Here is a 16,580-nt window from a genome sequence, read left to right on the forward strand (position 1 = left end):
TTTATAAGAGGATATCCTCCCTCTTAGGATTTACACATAGAAGTATTTTGGGTTTCCCTGGGCTCTGCATCTTACGATGGAGTTGGCTTACCTTAGAGCTTCCTATCCATTTATTTTGACGGGGAGTCATGGATTCCTTGAGAGTCTGATAAAATCATTGAACACTTTGCACTTTGAAACACATACAACGTACATATTCTTTGTTGCCTGTCATCTCCAGGGGTCACAGACCTTTATGGAAACTCTTGGCTAAGAATGCTTGGACTGATGGCCTTCCACTGACCACATTCTAAAGTTCGGAGAGCGAAAGACAACTTACTCTCACGTGGCCCAGAAAAACATACTCTGTGTATATAATTTAAAGAGAGAGAAAGACAGAGCGTGTGCGCAAATGATAACGCAAACGGGCAACATCTTTTAAAAAGAGGTATATTCCAGTGTTCTCTGCGCTGGTTTTGTTCTTGCAACTTGCTCTTGTGAATTTGACATGTTTTCCAAAGAAGATGTTTGAACATGTTATTCAATAAGCAAAGCCCGTTATCAGCATTTGAATACAAGGAAGAGGAGGCAGGGAGTCTGATGCCGCGGAAGAGGGGCAGGCAGCCGAGCACGTACAGATACACAGACACGTCGCCAGGCACTGGCGGGTGCGGTGTCGGGGTGGGGTGCGTGGGAATGTGGCAGGCAGCTGGTGGACAGAGATCTCAGTGAACGAGTCAAGCTTGAACTACTTGCTGACTTTTGCTAAGTGAACCATTGTGTGCATAGTCAGGACCACGGTCTGTTCTGCTTTCTCACCTCTCTCCTTGTTTCTTGCATGCCCCTTGCGCCTCTGTAGTATGAATTGTTGAGATGACCTCTACTTCCAGAATCACAGACTGCCCACACTGGGAAGGACATTAACCAACATCGCATCTGCCCTCTCCTTGGGATCAATGAGAAAAGGAAGACCCAGTGAAATCGATGTCTAGGTTCACTGTTATATAATGCAGGGTCGGCGAGAGTTGGTGCCCCAGACATCCCAAGACAATCCTGCTTACTCTGCTCAGGATAGCATTGCAGTGTTATTATCATCTTGTCTTGAAAATTTTCCTTGAGGGTTTGGGCATTGTTTCAGAAGAGCCTAAGAGCTGCAGCCTGATGTACTAGAAAGAGTGTTCTGCTGGGAACCAGGATACTTGGATCTAACTAAATGAACTGGCTTTGTGGCCTGGGACAGGTGGCTTTCCCTCTCTGAGCCTTGGTCTCTCCATCTTAAAATGTGGGCGTTGATTTGCTTAAGAACTTTTTATCCTTTTTGTGGGGTTCTGGATTCCTTCGAGGATCTGGTGAACTCGTTGGACCCCATTTCAAAGCTGTGCACTCTCAGATGCATAACCTCCACGGGGTCACAGACCCCCTCAGGGAAACTCCCTGCTTAAACTGTCTTCTGATGGTCCTTCCAGTTACCAATTTCTCAAGTCTTAAAACTCATCAAAAGGGAGGCAGTGGATGGAGCCCCACTTACATTGTATTGAAGAATTAGCCCATTCCTCTCCAAGTCACTTTTTGGGCTCAACTCTGACTAGGAGATGTTGAACCAACATTTTAAAGTTACCTCTGGTAGACGTATCTACCATACAACATGAAAATGGCTTGAAGTAAAGGCCATTTGCTCTTTGACGTCAGCTGGAAAATTACTCCCTTTGGCTACAGTCACACCCATTGGCCTCAGATGAAACAAGCCCTTCTGGGACTCACAAGATTCCTTCCAGCCAATGGGGATGAGGAGACCGTCTAGCAACTTGCTTGTCATCCCTCTGCCATCCAATCAGCATGAAGGAAAAGAGGACTCTGCAAAGCTAGACTAGCCCCCCGGGACATTACTGTGGAGGAAAAAAAAAAAAATAGAGCATTTAATTAAGTCCTACATGTGAGCACTCGATTCCAATTTTCCATTTCTAATTTAGTAAAGAATTTCCACTGGATGTGTCCTAAGACACTTAGAACCTTGCCATGTTGGTGTTGGGCTCACCTATTTTTCTTTCAGTCCCTGCATGCTTTTGTTCAGATACCCGGTATGTGAAACAGAGGAAAATGGAGATGCCTGGGTGGAAGCCAGTCCTAGTGATAGGCAGAGCTGGAGTGCGGATATTGCACCTGACACGCAGCACAGAACAGGTCTCTAATTAGAAGAGGCAGGGCCGATGTGGGATCTGATGTGGGTTTCAGGCCTTCTGCTGGCTGTCGAATACTCTTCCCTCGTCCGGGACAAGCTTGCCACCTCAGTTCAAAGGGCTGTGGACATGCACTGATTAGAAGTGGGAAAGCTGTCTAGAAATTTGCACATCCTTTTAAAAATCATTACTCGCCAATGTTGCACTTTGGGGTGAAGCATTCTCCACCCACACAGAAGCCCTGAGGCTCCTCATGAAACTCCAGCCAGAAAAATCACAGAGCTAGCCCTACCCCCAAAACTGAGGGTGGAAAACTAAGGTTCTTGCAATTCTGGAGGAACCAGCAGCAGGAACAGGGTGCTCTCGAGGGACAATGCAGAGCCCCCTGCAAGAGTTCGCCTCTGTCAAGGCCAAGGATTGGATAATTAGAGAACGTCCCCCCTGGAGTCCAGTTGGCAAAGCAGGGCCTGCTGTGCTGGCAAGTGGCACTCCTGCCCAGGTCCCAGGCAAGTCAGGTGGGATGGCAGGCTTGCAGCCACTGTGCGCTTGAACGCAAAGAAGCCAGTTCTACCTTCTTGGCTAAGAGCTTCCAGAGCTGGGCGGGAAGTGGGGAGGGGGGCGGCAGCTGTATTAGGAAAACCACTAGAGGTGGTGAACAGAAGGCGAACATAGTAATCCCTGCTGGAACCCATGATAAGGCTGGCTGGGGAGATCGGATCAGATGGGTTTGCAGTGACTGGACCCTCCAGTTCCTGGTGGTGGGATGGCACAGGAGAGAGGGGCTTAGGGGAGGAATGGAATTCTGTAGGCTGGGTTCTGTGGGACCCCAGCTTGGGAGGGGATGTTGAAGACTCTGTTGGGAAGGAAATGAGACTAAAGGGAGATTGTCAGAGCCAGGAGGGTCCAGAATCACAAGGACCTACGCCTCTGGCCTTGAGCGCCTCCTAGCTTTGGGAGCACTCCCTGAGCTCTAGAAACATACTACCATATGGTCTGTGCCTGGTGTGCTCCAGCCCAAATCAGTCGAGGGCGATGGGCTGAAGTCCCAGCATACTCATGAGAGGTTTGGACTTAAATGTACTTGATGGGCGAGGTGGGTCCCTCCAGGATCAGGTCATCCACATCCTTCAGGAGTTCATGTTCACTGGCGGTGGTGGCGTTTTGCAGGCGGTGGAGGCGGGCCTGGAGCTGCTCCTGCTCCTTCTTGAGCTCCAGGTAGGAGTGAGAGAAGGTGTGGAAGATGGACGTGGCTGGGAAGGCCATGATGAGGATCCCACTCAGGATGCTGCTGAGGGCCACCATCTGGCCCGGCACACTGCGTGGGACCATGTCTCCGTAGCCCACTGTCGTCATGGAGATGATAGCCCACCAGTAGGAGGCCGGGATGCTCGTGAACTCCAGGACCCGCCCGGACTCGTTCTCGGCCACGTAGACCAGAGGAGAGAAGAGGGTGATGGCCACGCAGAGGAAGAGGAGGAGCAGGCCGAATTCGCGCGTGCAGCGGCGCACGGTGAGGCCCAGCGTCTGCAGCCCCAACGAGTGGCGGGCCAGGCGCATGACGTACAGGATGCGCAGAGCCCTCAGCACGCGCAGCACCAGCCCCACCTTCTCCAGGTAGGAGCTGCCGCCGCCGCCAGGCTTCTCACCGTCCGCTGGGGGCTCCTCTGGCACCGCCAGGGACACGTAGTAGGGGGAGATGGCCAGGATGTCTATGATGTTCAGGGGCCCTTGGAAGAACTGGCACTTGTTCCGGGCCTGGACAAACCGCAGGCAGAACTCCAGGGAAAACCAGGCCACGCACACGGTCTCCACGATGAAAATGTAGTAGCACTTCTGAGAGCACTCACCCTAGAGAGACAACAAAACGCAGGGTGGAGAGTGGACCGGCAACAGCGCTGGAAATGGGAGGAAATAAGCATGCGGAAAAGCGATTCCATATGTCTACATTGACATAGATATCGATATTGATATAGGTATATGTGGAATCAGTATAGATATTGATTCCATATATTGATTCCATATATAGATTCTATATTTAAATAGATTCTGTATAGAGTCTACATACACTATGTATTCTCTCTATTCTATATATTATCGAGGGCCCCTGCATCCCTAGAAGGGCCCTATGACATGGATTGCAATTGTTCCCACAGGGTCTGCTTCCCTGGGAGAGTCCAGCTAGGTGGGAGCTGTTGTGGAGTCACTGTGTCATTCACATGCCCTGCCTCTGTCTTCTAACAGAGAATCCCACCTGCCCCTCTGCTCCTCCAAGTGTAGTCCTGGCACCAGAAACATGTGCTTCCCCTGGAAGCTTGTTAAAACACAGACTCTTGGGCCCCACCCCATCCCCAAAGATTCAGAATCTACATTTTAGCAAGACCCCCAAGTGATGTGTGTGCATGTTCAAGTTTGAGAAGCACTGGTCCAGTGCAGGGGTTCCCAGCTTTGGCTGCACGTCAGACTCACCTGTGGGGTGGGGGGCGCTTTGAAAAACTTCTGATGTCTGGGCTGGGACCTCAGAGATTCTAATTTAATCGATATAGGTTTGAGCCTGAACGGTAGAACTTTCCAGAAGCTTCCTAAATGATTTTAATGTGGAGCCAGAGTTTAGAGCCTAACTCTAAATATTATATTTATTTTTATATATTTATATTTATGATGGATGAGTAAATGAATGACCGAAGCCAGTTGCCTGAGTGAACAGCAAGATGTTGACAACTGCAGTTTTCTTTGGATTAAAGGGCTCTGAAGGGGAAAAAGAAATTATTTCCAGTGCCTGGGCCCACAGGAATACTAAAATTGAAATGTCCTTTATGTCTGGCCGGTGGAGGAAGAGAAAGAGACCGGTGGGTCCTGATATCTATCTACCTGGGCGGAGGCAGGTAGTTTTCTCTCCTGACTTGTGTCTGGTCTACAAAGGGGTGGGAGGCTGTGGGAGTGCTGTTGAGGGCTTGGAGTCCAGAGCGTCTGTGACTCAGGCTCAAATCTCACATTTCCACTTACACAGGGATGTCATTTGGCCTCTCTGGACTGGCAGTTCTATGCCCCGGAAGTTGCTGTGATGAATAGAAGCGATACGTGTGAAGTAGTTAGCAGGCTGCTGCCCCTGCAGGCACACAATATATTGTAGCTATCTTTATGAGATGATTGACTGATCACAGACATAGCCTGCCTGGTCAGTTTAAGGGTAACAATATCCTCCTCCTATCCCTGGATTCTACAGGAAGCTGAGGAAATTCTCCAACACTCTGGGAAGTCTTTGCCACTATTGCCCGGGTTTGCTTCAGGATCTCAAAGGTCTCAGGAGTTTGGGATCCTGATTCCCCAATCCTGCCACAAATTTGCTGTGTGACCAAGCAGTGGTCACGGCCCTTCTCTGTGCTTCAGTTTCCAATAAAGAGGTTGGAACAAAATCAGTATTTCTCAACGCTGATTCAAAACTTCCTGCATCAGAATCCCCCGGGGTGCTTGTGATGAATGCAGAATCTTGGGCCTCCATCACAAAATCAAAACCCTGGCATGGGGCCCAGGGACCTGCATTTTGGCAAACCCCTCTTTTGACTCAGAGGCACTTGGAAGTTTTTCAGACTCTGGGCCAGAATCTTCTCCTAAGGTGTCTTTCATCTCTGACATTCTGGGAGTTTTCCTCCTGGCTTAAGAACCTCTTGTAGTTGGGAAGAATGGTTCTAGGTCAGTGACCCAATAGCTCAGGAAGGTGACTCCTGAGAGGTGGAGAAGGCTCTGTGGGTCCTCTCTCTGCCTCTGGTGTTGGCATTTGGATATGCAAAGCATGCACAGCCCACCTCCTTCCTGCGGCCTGGCCCTGGCTGTGCTGGCCACAGCCCTGCACTGCAGCAAGCGCTCTGCCGCGTCACCCCCCGGCACTGCTGCTCTGCTTTGCATCTTTAAACCAACCTCCCAGCATTGGTTCTCAGAGAAATGACCCGTTAGCAGCTGGTATTGGGGTGGTGGTGATTTATGGGGCTCGAGCTAAGGAAATAATTCCCAGGTGAGACAGTATTTGAAGAAAAATAGAAAGGAAAGAAAAAAGTTACTCTTTCTCTCTGAGAAAGTTTCTGCTTGCTTTTTGTAGGTAACGTGAACCACGTATCCTGGTTTGCCCAGAGATGTCTGGATTTGCGCACAGAAAAGTTCCCAGGTCACCAGAACCCCTTCAAGCCTGGGCAAACCAAGATGGCTGGTTGCCCTCTTGTCACGGGTGGAAATGAGGTGTGCTCTGATTCTCTCGTGCAGGGAAGAAGAACCTGAGAAGGCTGGAGGTGTGAGCCATGCATCCACAGGGATGAATCTCACAGACAGGACGTGGGGCAAGACAGGCAGACATATGTCTTCATTTATGTGAAGTTCAAGAACAGGCAAAAGTTATCCGGGGTGGGCCACATCACCAAAAACGTGGCTGTCTCTGGGTGGGTAGGGATTGACTGTGAAGGAACATGAATTTTCTGGGGTGAGGGGGATATCCAATTGTTAAATTGTATAGCTAAGATTTGTGCATTTCAGTGTATACATTTTTTACCTAGAAAACTGAAAAAGAATAAAATGAATGATAATAAGCACCTGGGGGTAGGGAGTGGGTGGAGAGAGACAGAATAAGAATGGCAGATGTAGACAGTTGTGGAAGCTCAGTCTTGGGGACGTGGGGTACATTATATTATTCTGTTTATTTTGTAAACACCTGAAATTTTCCATTATGTAAAACTGGGGGGAAAAACAAACCCCCAAAAACCAAACAGGTTCAGAAATCAAAACCACAGTGAGATACCACTTCACATTCACTGGGATGGCGATGACTCTAAACACAAACAAGTGTTGGCAAGGATGTAGAGAAATTGAAGCTCCCAAACATCGCTGGTGGGAATGTAAAATGGTATAGCCGCTGTGGAAAACAGGTTGGTGGTCCCTCAAGAAGTTCAGTGTGCATTTGTTATGTGACCCAGCAATTCCACTCCTACTCCAACAACTGAAGGAATTGAAAATAGGCATCCACAGCAAAGCTCGTACGTGAATGTTCACGGCAGCACATAGTAGCCAAGAAGTGGAAATAACCTAAATGCCAATCAACTGACGAATGCATAAACAAAATGTGCTCTACCCATGCAATGGAATATTATTCGGCAATTTAGAAGGATGAAGTACTGACACATGCTTCAACATGGATGAACCTTGAAAACCTTATGGTCAGTGAAAGAAGACAGATACAAAAGGCCGGATAGTATATGGTTCCATTGATGTGAAATGCCCAGAAAAGCAAATGCATGGAGACAGAAAGTACCAAATTCATGGTCACATGGGACTGGGGGTGGGATGGGGGGGGAACAGGGAGTAACTGGTAGTGTGTGCAGTGTTTCTTTGGGGGGGTGATGAAAATGTTCTCGAATTAGATAATGGTGTTGATTGCACAACTCTATACTAAAAGCCACTGATTTGTTGCACTGTAAGGGGGTGAATATACTAGGGTATGAATTACATCTTAACAAGAAAAGCCAACGTCCGAGCTGAAGGCGCCCAGTCAGTCAGTGAGGAGGCAGTGAATACGAACCCCAGTTTTGCCCAACTCCTTTCCCAAAGCTCCAGAGCAGAGCTGCTCTGAAGGGCTCAGGGGTTAGAGGGCAGGCAGGCCTTTCCCAGGGCAAGGCCACCATCTCTGAGGGTCCATCTGGACAGGTTGCCCAGCAGACCGCTGCAGGCTCAGTGAGGGATAGTTCTTGAAGTTCCATCTGGGAAGGATTCAGGACTGAGTTCTTGACCTTAGATCTTTTCTTGCAACCTTCTCTCTCACATCAATGCCTGCCAGCTCCCCCCTTGGGAATATGGCCATATTCAGCCACTTTTACCTCCTCTTTAGCTCAGTGCTGGTCGCACTGCTCCATTCAGCAGTGGGGGCTTCTCTCTCCTTCCCTTCCCCCTGCCTGTGATTTTCCCCCTCTGGCTCTGGCCTCAGGTCCAGGCTGTTTCCTCTGAGAGTCTTCAGGGCCTGGCCCTGCTGACTCATGCCTGTCCCTGGCTTCTCTCTTCCTCTCTGCCATCTCTACTCTCCTTTACACCCGCTTTCGCAACTCTCTCCCTGCTCCCCCCTCACCTTGAACCATAGTCCCTTCTCCCCAGGTCTCCCCCTCCCCTGTACTCCCTCCTCCCAGCTGCCCCAACTCCCCAACCTTGGGACACAGGGTCTCTGAGAATGTGTGGAGCTAAGCAGACGGGGCTTAGGAACTAGGCACAGAGACAAGGAAAGCATGGCTAGGCAGGAGGAACAGCACAGACTCAGGAAAGGTGGGCCCTGTCCAGGAAATGGGGAATACGTCTTCTTGGCCAGGACATAGCGAGACTGAGCTGGGAAGAAGAAAACCCCAAAACAAACAAACAAACAAACAAACAAACAAACAAAACAGGTTAAGAAAAATTCTCTAGAGCTATTACCAAATGTCACTGAACACAGAGAGTCTACAGAGAGTTGGCAATTCTTTAGGGAGCTGATTCATGATCCAAGAAAGGGACAGGAAGAGGGGAAGCTGGCTCCAGCATGTGGCTTTTTATTAAAGGCCGGGAGGTGGAAATTGCAACCCAAAAGGTGAGTTGCAACCCCATGGGGAGAGCATTGTTCTGTCAAGGGGTTCCCAATAGTTCCACCCGGTCTTTTTTAAAAAAAAATCTCTCTGTGTCCTCCTGCTTCCCCAGCCCTGCACCTTAGCGAGATGCTGAAGCCACAGGACAGGATGTGAGGGAAAGTGAGAAGCAGAGCCCGCTGTCCCAGCCTAAGCCCCTCAATGGTTCTGTGACCCCCCCAGGGCACTGTGCACAGCAGCAGTTCTTGTGCATTGAGCAAACCTCTGGGACAGGAGTAGAATCGAAGGTGGAAAAAGAAATGGCTGCTGGGTTTGTGCCTGTACTTGTCCCCACTGGGTCCCCAGCACAGAGGACGCCCTCAGGGAAGGTCTGTTGAATGCATGAGCAAATGAAGGATGAGAACGGGCAAGGGAAATGAACAGAGAAGACATTTGAGCCAACTGGCCACTGACTTTGCCGCTGCCATGTGGGTTTTGTGGAACTGGGAGAGAAGTTGATGCAAAATAGATGGGGTGTGTGAGCTGAGTCCCAAAGGAAGGGTAAAAACAGCCAGTGTTGGCTCTGTGTAGACACAAGATAAATAGGATCATTCAATCCCATCGCCACCCTCTGAGTAGGTGTTATCATTATCCACTTCTATAGGCGAGGGAACAGAGGCACAGAGAAATAGAGTGACTCATCCGAGGGCAGCGCCAGGGAGTGCCAGAGCTGGGATTCAAACCCAGGACTAGCAAAACAGAGTCTGGCTCCTTACTATGATGAGGTACTGTCTGTCTGCAGGCACTGGGATATCTCAGTAGCAGTAAAGAGGGAGAAGGAGATCAAGAGAGGAGGGGTGAGTGTGCAGCTGCAGCTGGCAGTGACCTTCAGCCTCCCCCAGCGGGACGGAAAGCACTCTGACCAGCAGAGCTGCCCGGCAAGGGCCAAGGCCACGTGGAAGGGTGCTAGGCATAAGTGGCAGGGGTGACAATCTTGACAGAGGACTTGGGCAGAGGAAAGCAAAAAACCTAAGAAATTGCAACATTCATCACCAGATGGATCGGGAAACACATTGTGGTATATCAGACAGTGGAATATTATTCAGCCACAAAAAGGGACAATGTGCTGACACACGCTACAACCTGAATGAGTCTTGACAACATTATACTGAGTGAAAGAAGCCAGACACAAAAGGCCACATCTTGTATGATTCCATTTATATGAAATGTCTGGAATAGGGAAATTCATGAAGACAGAAAGCAGACTGGCGGTTGCCAGGGGCTGGGGTGTGGGGAGAAGGACGGGGAGTGACTGTCTGTGGGTACAGCTTTTATTTTGGTGGAAATGCTTTGGAACTTAAGCGAGGGGTTGGCTACACAACACTGTAAATGTACTAAATGCCACCGAATTAATTAGTTGTTCACTTTAAGATGGTTAAGTTTATGTTGGGTGAATTTCACCTCAATGAAAAAAACAATGAATCAGGAATGCTTGGAATATAAGCTCCAAAGGTAAGAAATTTGTCTTCTCTTGTCTGCAGCACCTAGAAAAATGTACTTAGCAGGCACTCCGTAATTGTGGATGAATGAACGAATGTTACGATTTCCTGTTAACTGGTACCTAACAAGTGACTAGTGATGATGACGATTACCATCCACTGGGCACTTCTCATGTGTCAGCATTGTTCCACTTGCTTACACGAATTGCTCGTTTAATCCTCACCGTAACCCTTGAGAAAATAGCATCCCTATTGTACAAAGGAGGAAACTGAGGCTCAAAAGAGGTTGACTTTCCTGAGCTCAATGAGTTCATAACGGGGCTAGGCCAAGATGCAAACCCAGAGTGTCTGCAGTCTGAACCACAATGCTGGACAGACAAGCACCTCATAAAGCCTGGCTGCCTGGGAAACGCAAGGGCCGCCAAGGCTCGGGGTCTGGACTACATGCAGAGTGGCCCCACCTGGGAAGACGGTTTGAGAGCCAAGCTGAGGTGAGCGTAAATCCGGGCTCTGCCACTTCCTAACTGTGAGCTTAAGAAAGTGATCAAACTTCCCTGAGCCTCAGTTTCCTATTTTGTAAAATGGGTGCAGCCATAGCATCTACATTCCAAAGCGGCTGCAAGGATTCAGTCTGTTCTGTCAAATGCCAGCCTCGTGAGGGGCGCTAAATAAATATCGTTCTTTCCTCCCTTCGGGGATGAGCTCCCCCAAGGAATCCAGGAAGGTCTGGACGCTTCGGGAGGTGCTGAGGCCCTCGGCTTGGTCCTTTCTGTCTATACTGCCTCCTCCGTTTTAATTTACAATCTTGGGCACAGACCTTTCATCCAACTGCCAAGTTTACTCCAAGGGGTGTTGCTTTGAGAAGGCAGAAGGAAAAAGAAAAGGAAGAATGCTTTGTTCAGGTGTCTTTTAATTCTCCAACCAAACGTTACACCTCTTCCGTGTATGATGGAGGGGTTCTGTGAGTCATATCCCAGATGTGTTTGTCCCCCCACGTGGCATTAATTCATCTGAGGGGATACCATCAGAGCTTCTCAGGAAGACTCAGTGTCCACAGCCAGCTCACTGAATCGCTGCTTTCAGACCGATATCCCTGGAGGCAAGTATGAAATACCAGGCACATGCGGTGGGAAGAGAACACCATCTTTTCATGCAAATGTAAGGACACAGCTTAGAAAGAACAAAGAGCCCAGGCCTCAGCCTCTTGACTTTCTAAATTAGTATTATTATGATCAAAACAGGGAAGTCGACACACTTATGTTGAGGGCCACACCTCCCGGCTTCTATCTGGGTAGCCCACAGAAAGGTGGCGACACCCCTCTTATCCCAGGCATAGAAGTGGCAGCCTGATTCCTCTACTCAGACTTGGGGCTGCACGGTTCTGCAGGCTTCTGGCCCACCTCTAATTAGATTTTCCGAATTTCCATTAAACCAAGTCTCGATTCATACCCTGGGTGATTTTCAAAGCATTAGGCTTTGAAAAGACCTTGGCCCTGTGCACACTCTAAGTCCCGGCTCCCTGGAAATCCCTAAGAGGAACAGGCTGGTGGGAATCCAGGGGTTCTTCCTCAGCAACTGGGATCGAGGGCACCTTTGGGGTCAGGGGGCAGAGGCCACTTATTTTGTCCTAATCTTTTTACTGCAGTGTCTTTTTACTACTTGTGAATATTTCTGTGAACGAGCAGGATCTTAAATCCCATGATACCGTGCTCAAGAGTGAAAAATCGCCAGTGATTGGAGCGATAGTCCTATACAGGGAATAAAGCTGTTTGAAAGGCAAAACGTTCTGGTTGGTTTGCTTTAGGACAAAATGTTTATAGGTTAGATAAGCACATTTTATTCAACAAATAATGAGCGCACTCACAGCGGTTATGGGCCATATGCAGTGTGCAGTTTTATGTGTGTGTTTCGTTTATGGGCTCCTTCCATCTCCTCTAATGTAAGCTCTATAAGTTAGGGCGATGGGGAGCCAGGGAGGAGTATAGAGCAGGAGCATAGAACAACATTTAAAATGAGGAAACAAGCCTCTAGTTCTCAGTTTGAAGCTCTCCAATCACCTTCCCAACAAAATATTATGTTCTTATCTCATTTCTCAGATCATCTGACCCCCTGGGGGATCTTGGGATCCCCACAGCTCCCTGGAAAGAGAGTGCAGGAGTAAGCAAGAAAATATTTTACTCTGTGGCAGTCACTTAGAAGTTAACTCATCTCTCATCTCCCCATCCAGGGAGATTGAATGAGAAGTTCAGGAGAGAAGTAACAAGCAGGAAAACTGAGGACCTTGTATCTCTGCCACCATCAGCACCTTTACTCTGTAACTCTGAGGGAGCAAAATGCCCTGTGCCTAAGTTTCTTCATCTGAAAGTGGAGCTGGGATGTCTGCTGGACACTGACTCAAGAAGGCAGGGATTTCTGGCCTGGCAGACTACATGGCACAGAATAGCCGCTCAATGGACATGTGATGAGGGCATTGAATGTTGAAACTTCATAGAAATGCTACCCATTTTATGGAGGAGGAAACTGAGGCTCGAAGAGTGCATGAAGCAATTTGACAGTGGTCACAGAGCCGGAAGCGGTGAGGTTGGGCCTGCCTGGCCCGCTAAGACCAGAGGAGGCTTATCAGTGTCCAGGGTTCACTATCAGAGGCAGGGCCACCTCGTGACTTTCATGAGCCCAGGGTACCCTTGCCTTCATGGGCCGCTTCCTCCAAAAACTATATTAAAGCTTATCTTTTACAACTGCATTGATCTAAAAATGAATACAATCCACACTAGATAATATTCATTTTTCTCCCCTTCTTGTTTTAAAAGACATCAAAATGTTTCCAGAGGCCCTAAGTCTCATGGGCCCCAGGCACTGTGCCCAATGGAGAAAGGGACCCTGGTCAGGAGCCAGTCACTCACCTTGTCCTCCTCGGCCCTCAGGTCGGGCATGGTGCTGACACACAAGCTGACCGCCGTGGTGGCCACGAAAAGAATGGACAGACAGGCAAAGACCTTCCCGGGCAGCCCCGACTGTGGGTTTTCGACCATGTCCCGCAGCCAGTGCATGAAGAGCCCCCAGCGGGAGTCGTGCACAGTGGGGCCACACGCCTCCCTTTGTTGCTGCAGGGCCTCGTCCCTGCGCAGCTCGGCCAGCTCCTCCAGCTTCTTCAGCAGTTTCCGCAGGCAGCATTTCTCCAGGTTGGCTTCTTCGATCCCCCAGTAGGTCAGCTCCTCCTGGAAGGACAGCACACACATGTCCCGCAGGAGGGCCAGCTTGCCGGCCGCCAGGAAGCTCACAATCATCCCGAAAGCACTGGGACTTCTGTCGAAGAAGAACTCCTGGCTGTCCTGATCGTAGTCGTCACACAGCTGCGTGATCTCCTCGAGGCTCCTGCAGAACTTGAGCTTGCTCAGGCGGCTCAGGGGAAACTCATCCAGCGTGCTCCAGGGAAGGACGTACCTCCTGCCCCCGACGTTCACCAGGATCTCCTTCTTTAGGTCGGCCATCGGGGAGGCGTCCAGCGCACCCACCTTCCGGGCCCGGCGGTAGTAAAGGCCCTTAATGGACGGTGGTTCCACGGAGCCAGGCAAGAGCTGACTCAAAGGACTGCAGGAGCTAGAGTGATGGTGTCTGGGATGCAGGCCCCTGACTCTGGAAGGCATGGGTACCACTGTAGACGTCCTGGCACCCAAAGGGAAAAGAGCAAGAAAACAGGAGATGTCATTCTCAGGGAAGAGCCCTAGAGGTCACAGACATTTTCTCACGCTTGCTTTCCTGCAACTGGATCTGCATTATTCATTCACTTAATCCTATAGCCAACGCAGATTTATTGGGCATCTACTACGTACTTGGGATCTGTCAGTGAACAAAAGGAGACAAATGCCATCCCTTCCTGGTGGAGTATATACTTATATCTCAGAAGAATCTCCCTGAAATGAGCATTACGTGGACTGGGACTTGGCGATTTCAGTCCTGAGTTGGACAAGTCAGAGCTGTACCATGTCCAGGCTGTGTGGTCTTGGGCATGTGCCTTAACCTCTCTGATCTCAGCACTGTGCTTTCCATGACAAGACTTGTACCAACCTTGCAAGGAACAGTTGCTAAAAATAGAGCTTGAGAGCATAAGAGGTTCTCAAGTTCATTGCCAGGTTCTGACCCCTTATGAATTGCCGCCACAGATGGATTACTCAGCCTCTCTAAGCCCTTTGCTTCATCTACCCAGCTGGTGGAATTTGAGTGCCCACCTCATGTGGCACGGCGAGGGTTACATGCAGTAATACACATGAGGTATATATTAAGAATGCTTCTGACATGCCAGGCACCCTGTATACATGCTTCCCTATATTTACTCATCTCAACAACCCCATGAGGTAGACATTAGTATCTCCATTTTACAGATGAGGAAACAGAGGCACAGAAAGATTAAGTATGGATGAATGTGACTGTCTTCGCGTGGCGTCTGACTCTCAGCAGTCAGCTCCACAACGGTCACCTCATCCCTCCTGTTTGCCTTCTCATTTGGAGGAATTTACTATCCGTGACAGCGCTCTTCCACATTTATTGGATGCTTGTCTCAGCCACGCTTGCTGTGTGACCTTGAGCCAGTTACTCCCCCTCTCTGGGCCTTGGTCTTGTCATCTGCAAAGTGAAGGGGCCTCTAATGCTCTCACCATTTCAGACCTGTGTAGGGCACTTGACTTACAATAGGGTTTTAGATTTAGCCTATGCATTTAAAAAATCACCTCCACAATAGTTCCCATCCTCAGCATCCTGCAACCATTTCCTATGCTATTCATTGCAGCCAGAGCTGTTTTCAGAAGCTCTATAACCTTACATTCCAAAATGCACTCCAATCAAGAGAAAGACACGGCAGCCGAATGGAGATAAAACTTCCTCTCAGTTTCAGAGTCAGTTGGATTCCGGTAGACAGTGAAGAGTTGATCACAGCCTATGCTTTTCACACTTGCTCCCCACACATTCTGTTATTCTGCATGCGTTACTTCGTTTACAATGTATGATCAGAGGAAGATGAGCAGCCTGCGGAGAGAAGAGTTGTTCTAAAATCCAGGGAGCCCTTCCCAAGGTTCTCATTTTCTGACTGCAAAAAACAATACCCAGAGAGCTGAAGGGACTCATCCAAGGTCACACAACAAATCTGGTCCCAACCCAGGACTCTGTCTCCCAGCCTGGAGCTCTTTCTAGCACCCCGAGAACTGCCCTTTCTGCATTCACTACACAACCCCAATTTTGCAATCCACTGCCCCCTGAAACAGCTGGCACACACAGCTCCTCACAGGGCACGGGAAAGGTAGTCACTCAAAACAGCACTTTGGCCAAGAATGTTTCACAGTGTCCTGAAAACAAACCCCCTCCCCTATAGCAAACACTAACTTCTTCCCCTGAAGTTGAACTCACCCTCCTGTCTCAGGGAGCTCGTTTCCAGCTTTTTCTCTGCCAGACAAGGGGAGCCCATGTCTTGATGCCCCTGAAAGAGATGGGTTTGTGGTGGAGATGAAGGGGAAGAAAAGAAAAATCCCAAACATCAGTTTCTGGCAGAGTTAGTTTCCAATCTTTCTTCCCTTGCCTCCTCCAGAAACCTGAAGTCCGTTCATTCTGCATCTCTCTCCAGCAGCTGCAGAACAGCCCTGGGGGAGTGGAGTGGGGATTTTAAAAGGACCCAGAAGCCCATTTCCTTATGAGAGGTGAGAGTCTAAGGGGTTCATGCTAGGAGTGAGCCGGGCCAGCTGTCCTGCTTCAGCCGCGGGCTCTGCACTCTGTGTCCCACGGGGACAGCCAGTGTAGTCCTGCAAGAGAAGGGGGGAGGGTGGAGAATGGGAAGGGCTTAGAAATAATCTCTCCATCAGCCAGGCAGCAGACAGGAGCAGCAGCAGCCGCTGCTCTGCCAACCGCCTGGAAAGCAAGGAGAGCCATCCTCCCTCTCCTCCAGGGAGAAGCATAACTTGGAAGGACCAGAGGACAACTTGAAGCCGGGGAATCTGCAGCTACCTGTCCTTGGCAACCTGGACGCTCCTCGGTGCGTGCCGACGGTGGGCTGGTGCTCAGGTAGAGGCTACAGGAAGAACTTTTTGCTGCTTTGAATCAGCCCAGGCCTGGGACACGTTCAGAGAAACCCAGTCTCTCAGCACTGGGTGGGAGTTCCCAGTGCATGACGGACCAGGAAGAGGTGTGAACCTAGAATCACATACACCTGGATCCCCAACTCCAGGGTGAATGTCTGGTGACCTTGGGCAGGTGTTAGTACCTCTGAGCCTCGTTTGTAAAAAAATGAGAATCATAGGGGCTTCGGGGAGGTCACACCAGAAGCCACAGAGCAGTCCCCGTCTGTGGGTTTGGCTGGTGCGGTGGTGGCGAGACGA

General features: G+C 49.6%; 1 protein-coding gene across 1 annotated transcript; it reads right to left on the minus strand.

Moving 5' to 3' along the window:
* Positions 1-549: 549 nt before the first annotated feature.
* Positions 550-15,937, minus strand: KCNG4 (potassium voltage-gated channel modifier subfamily G member 4). Its single transcript, XM_033127192.1, has 4 exons — positions 15,619-15,937; positions 15,038-15,240; positions 13,122-13,884; positions 550-4,004 (listed from the first exon to the last, which is right to left on the minus strand). Coding segments are annotated over exons 2-4 (1,542 nt in total). The 5' UTR covers positions 15,040-15,240; positions 15,619-15,937; the 3' UTR covers positions 550-3,227.
* Between the last annotated feature and the right edge of the window lie 643 nt (positions 15,938-16,580).

Source organism: Rhinolophus ferrumequinum, chromosome 15 (assembly GCF_004115265.2).
Source record: "Rhinolophus ferrumequinum isolate MPI-CBG mRhiFer1 chromosome 15, mRhiFer1_v1.p, whole genome shotgun sequence".
Taxonomy (NCBI): Eukaryota; Metazoa; Chordata; class Mammalia; order Chiroptera; family Rhinolophidae; genus Rhinolophus; species Rhinolophus ferrumequinum.

Coding starts and splice junctions, on each gene's coding strand:
- KCNG4 (XM_033127192.1), bottom strand. Junction 4,005..13,121: donor TGAGGGCCGAGGAGGACAAG/GTGAGTGACTGG, acceptor TTGTCTCTCTAG/GGTGAGTGCTCTCAGAAGTG.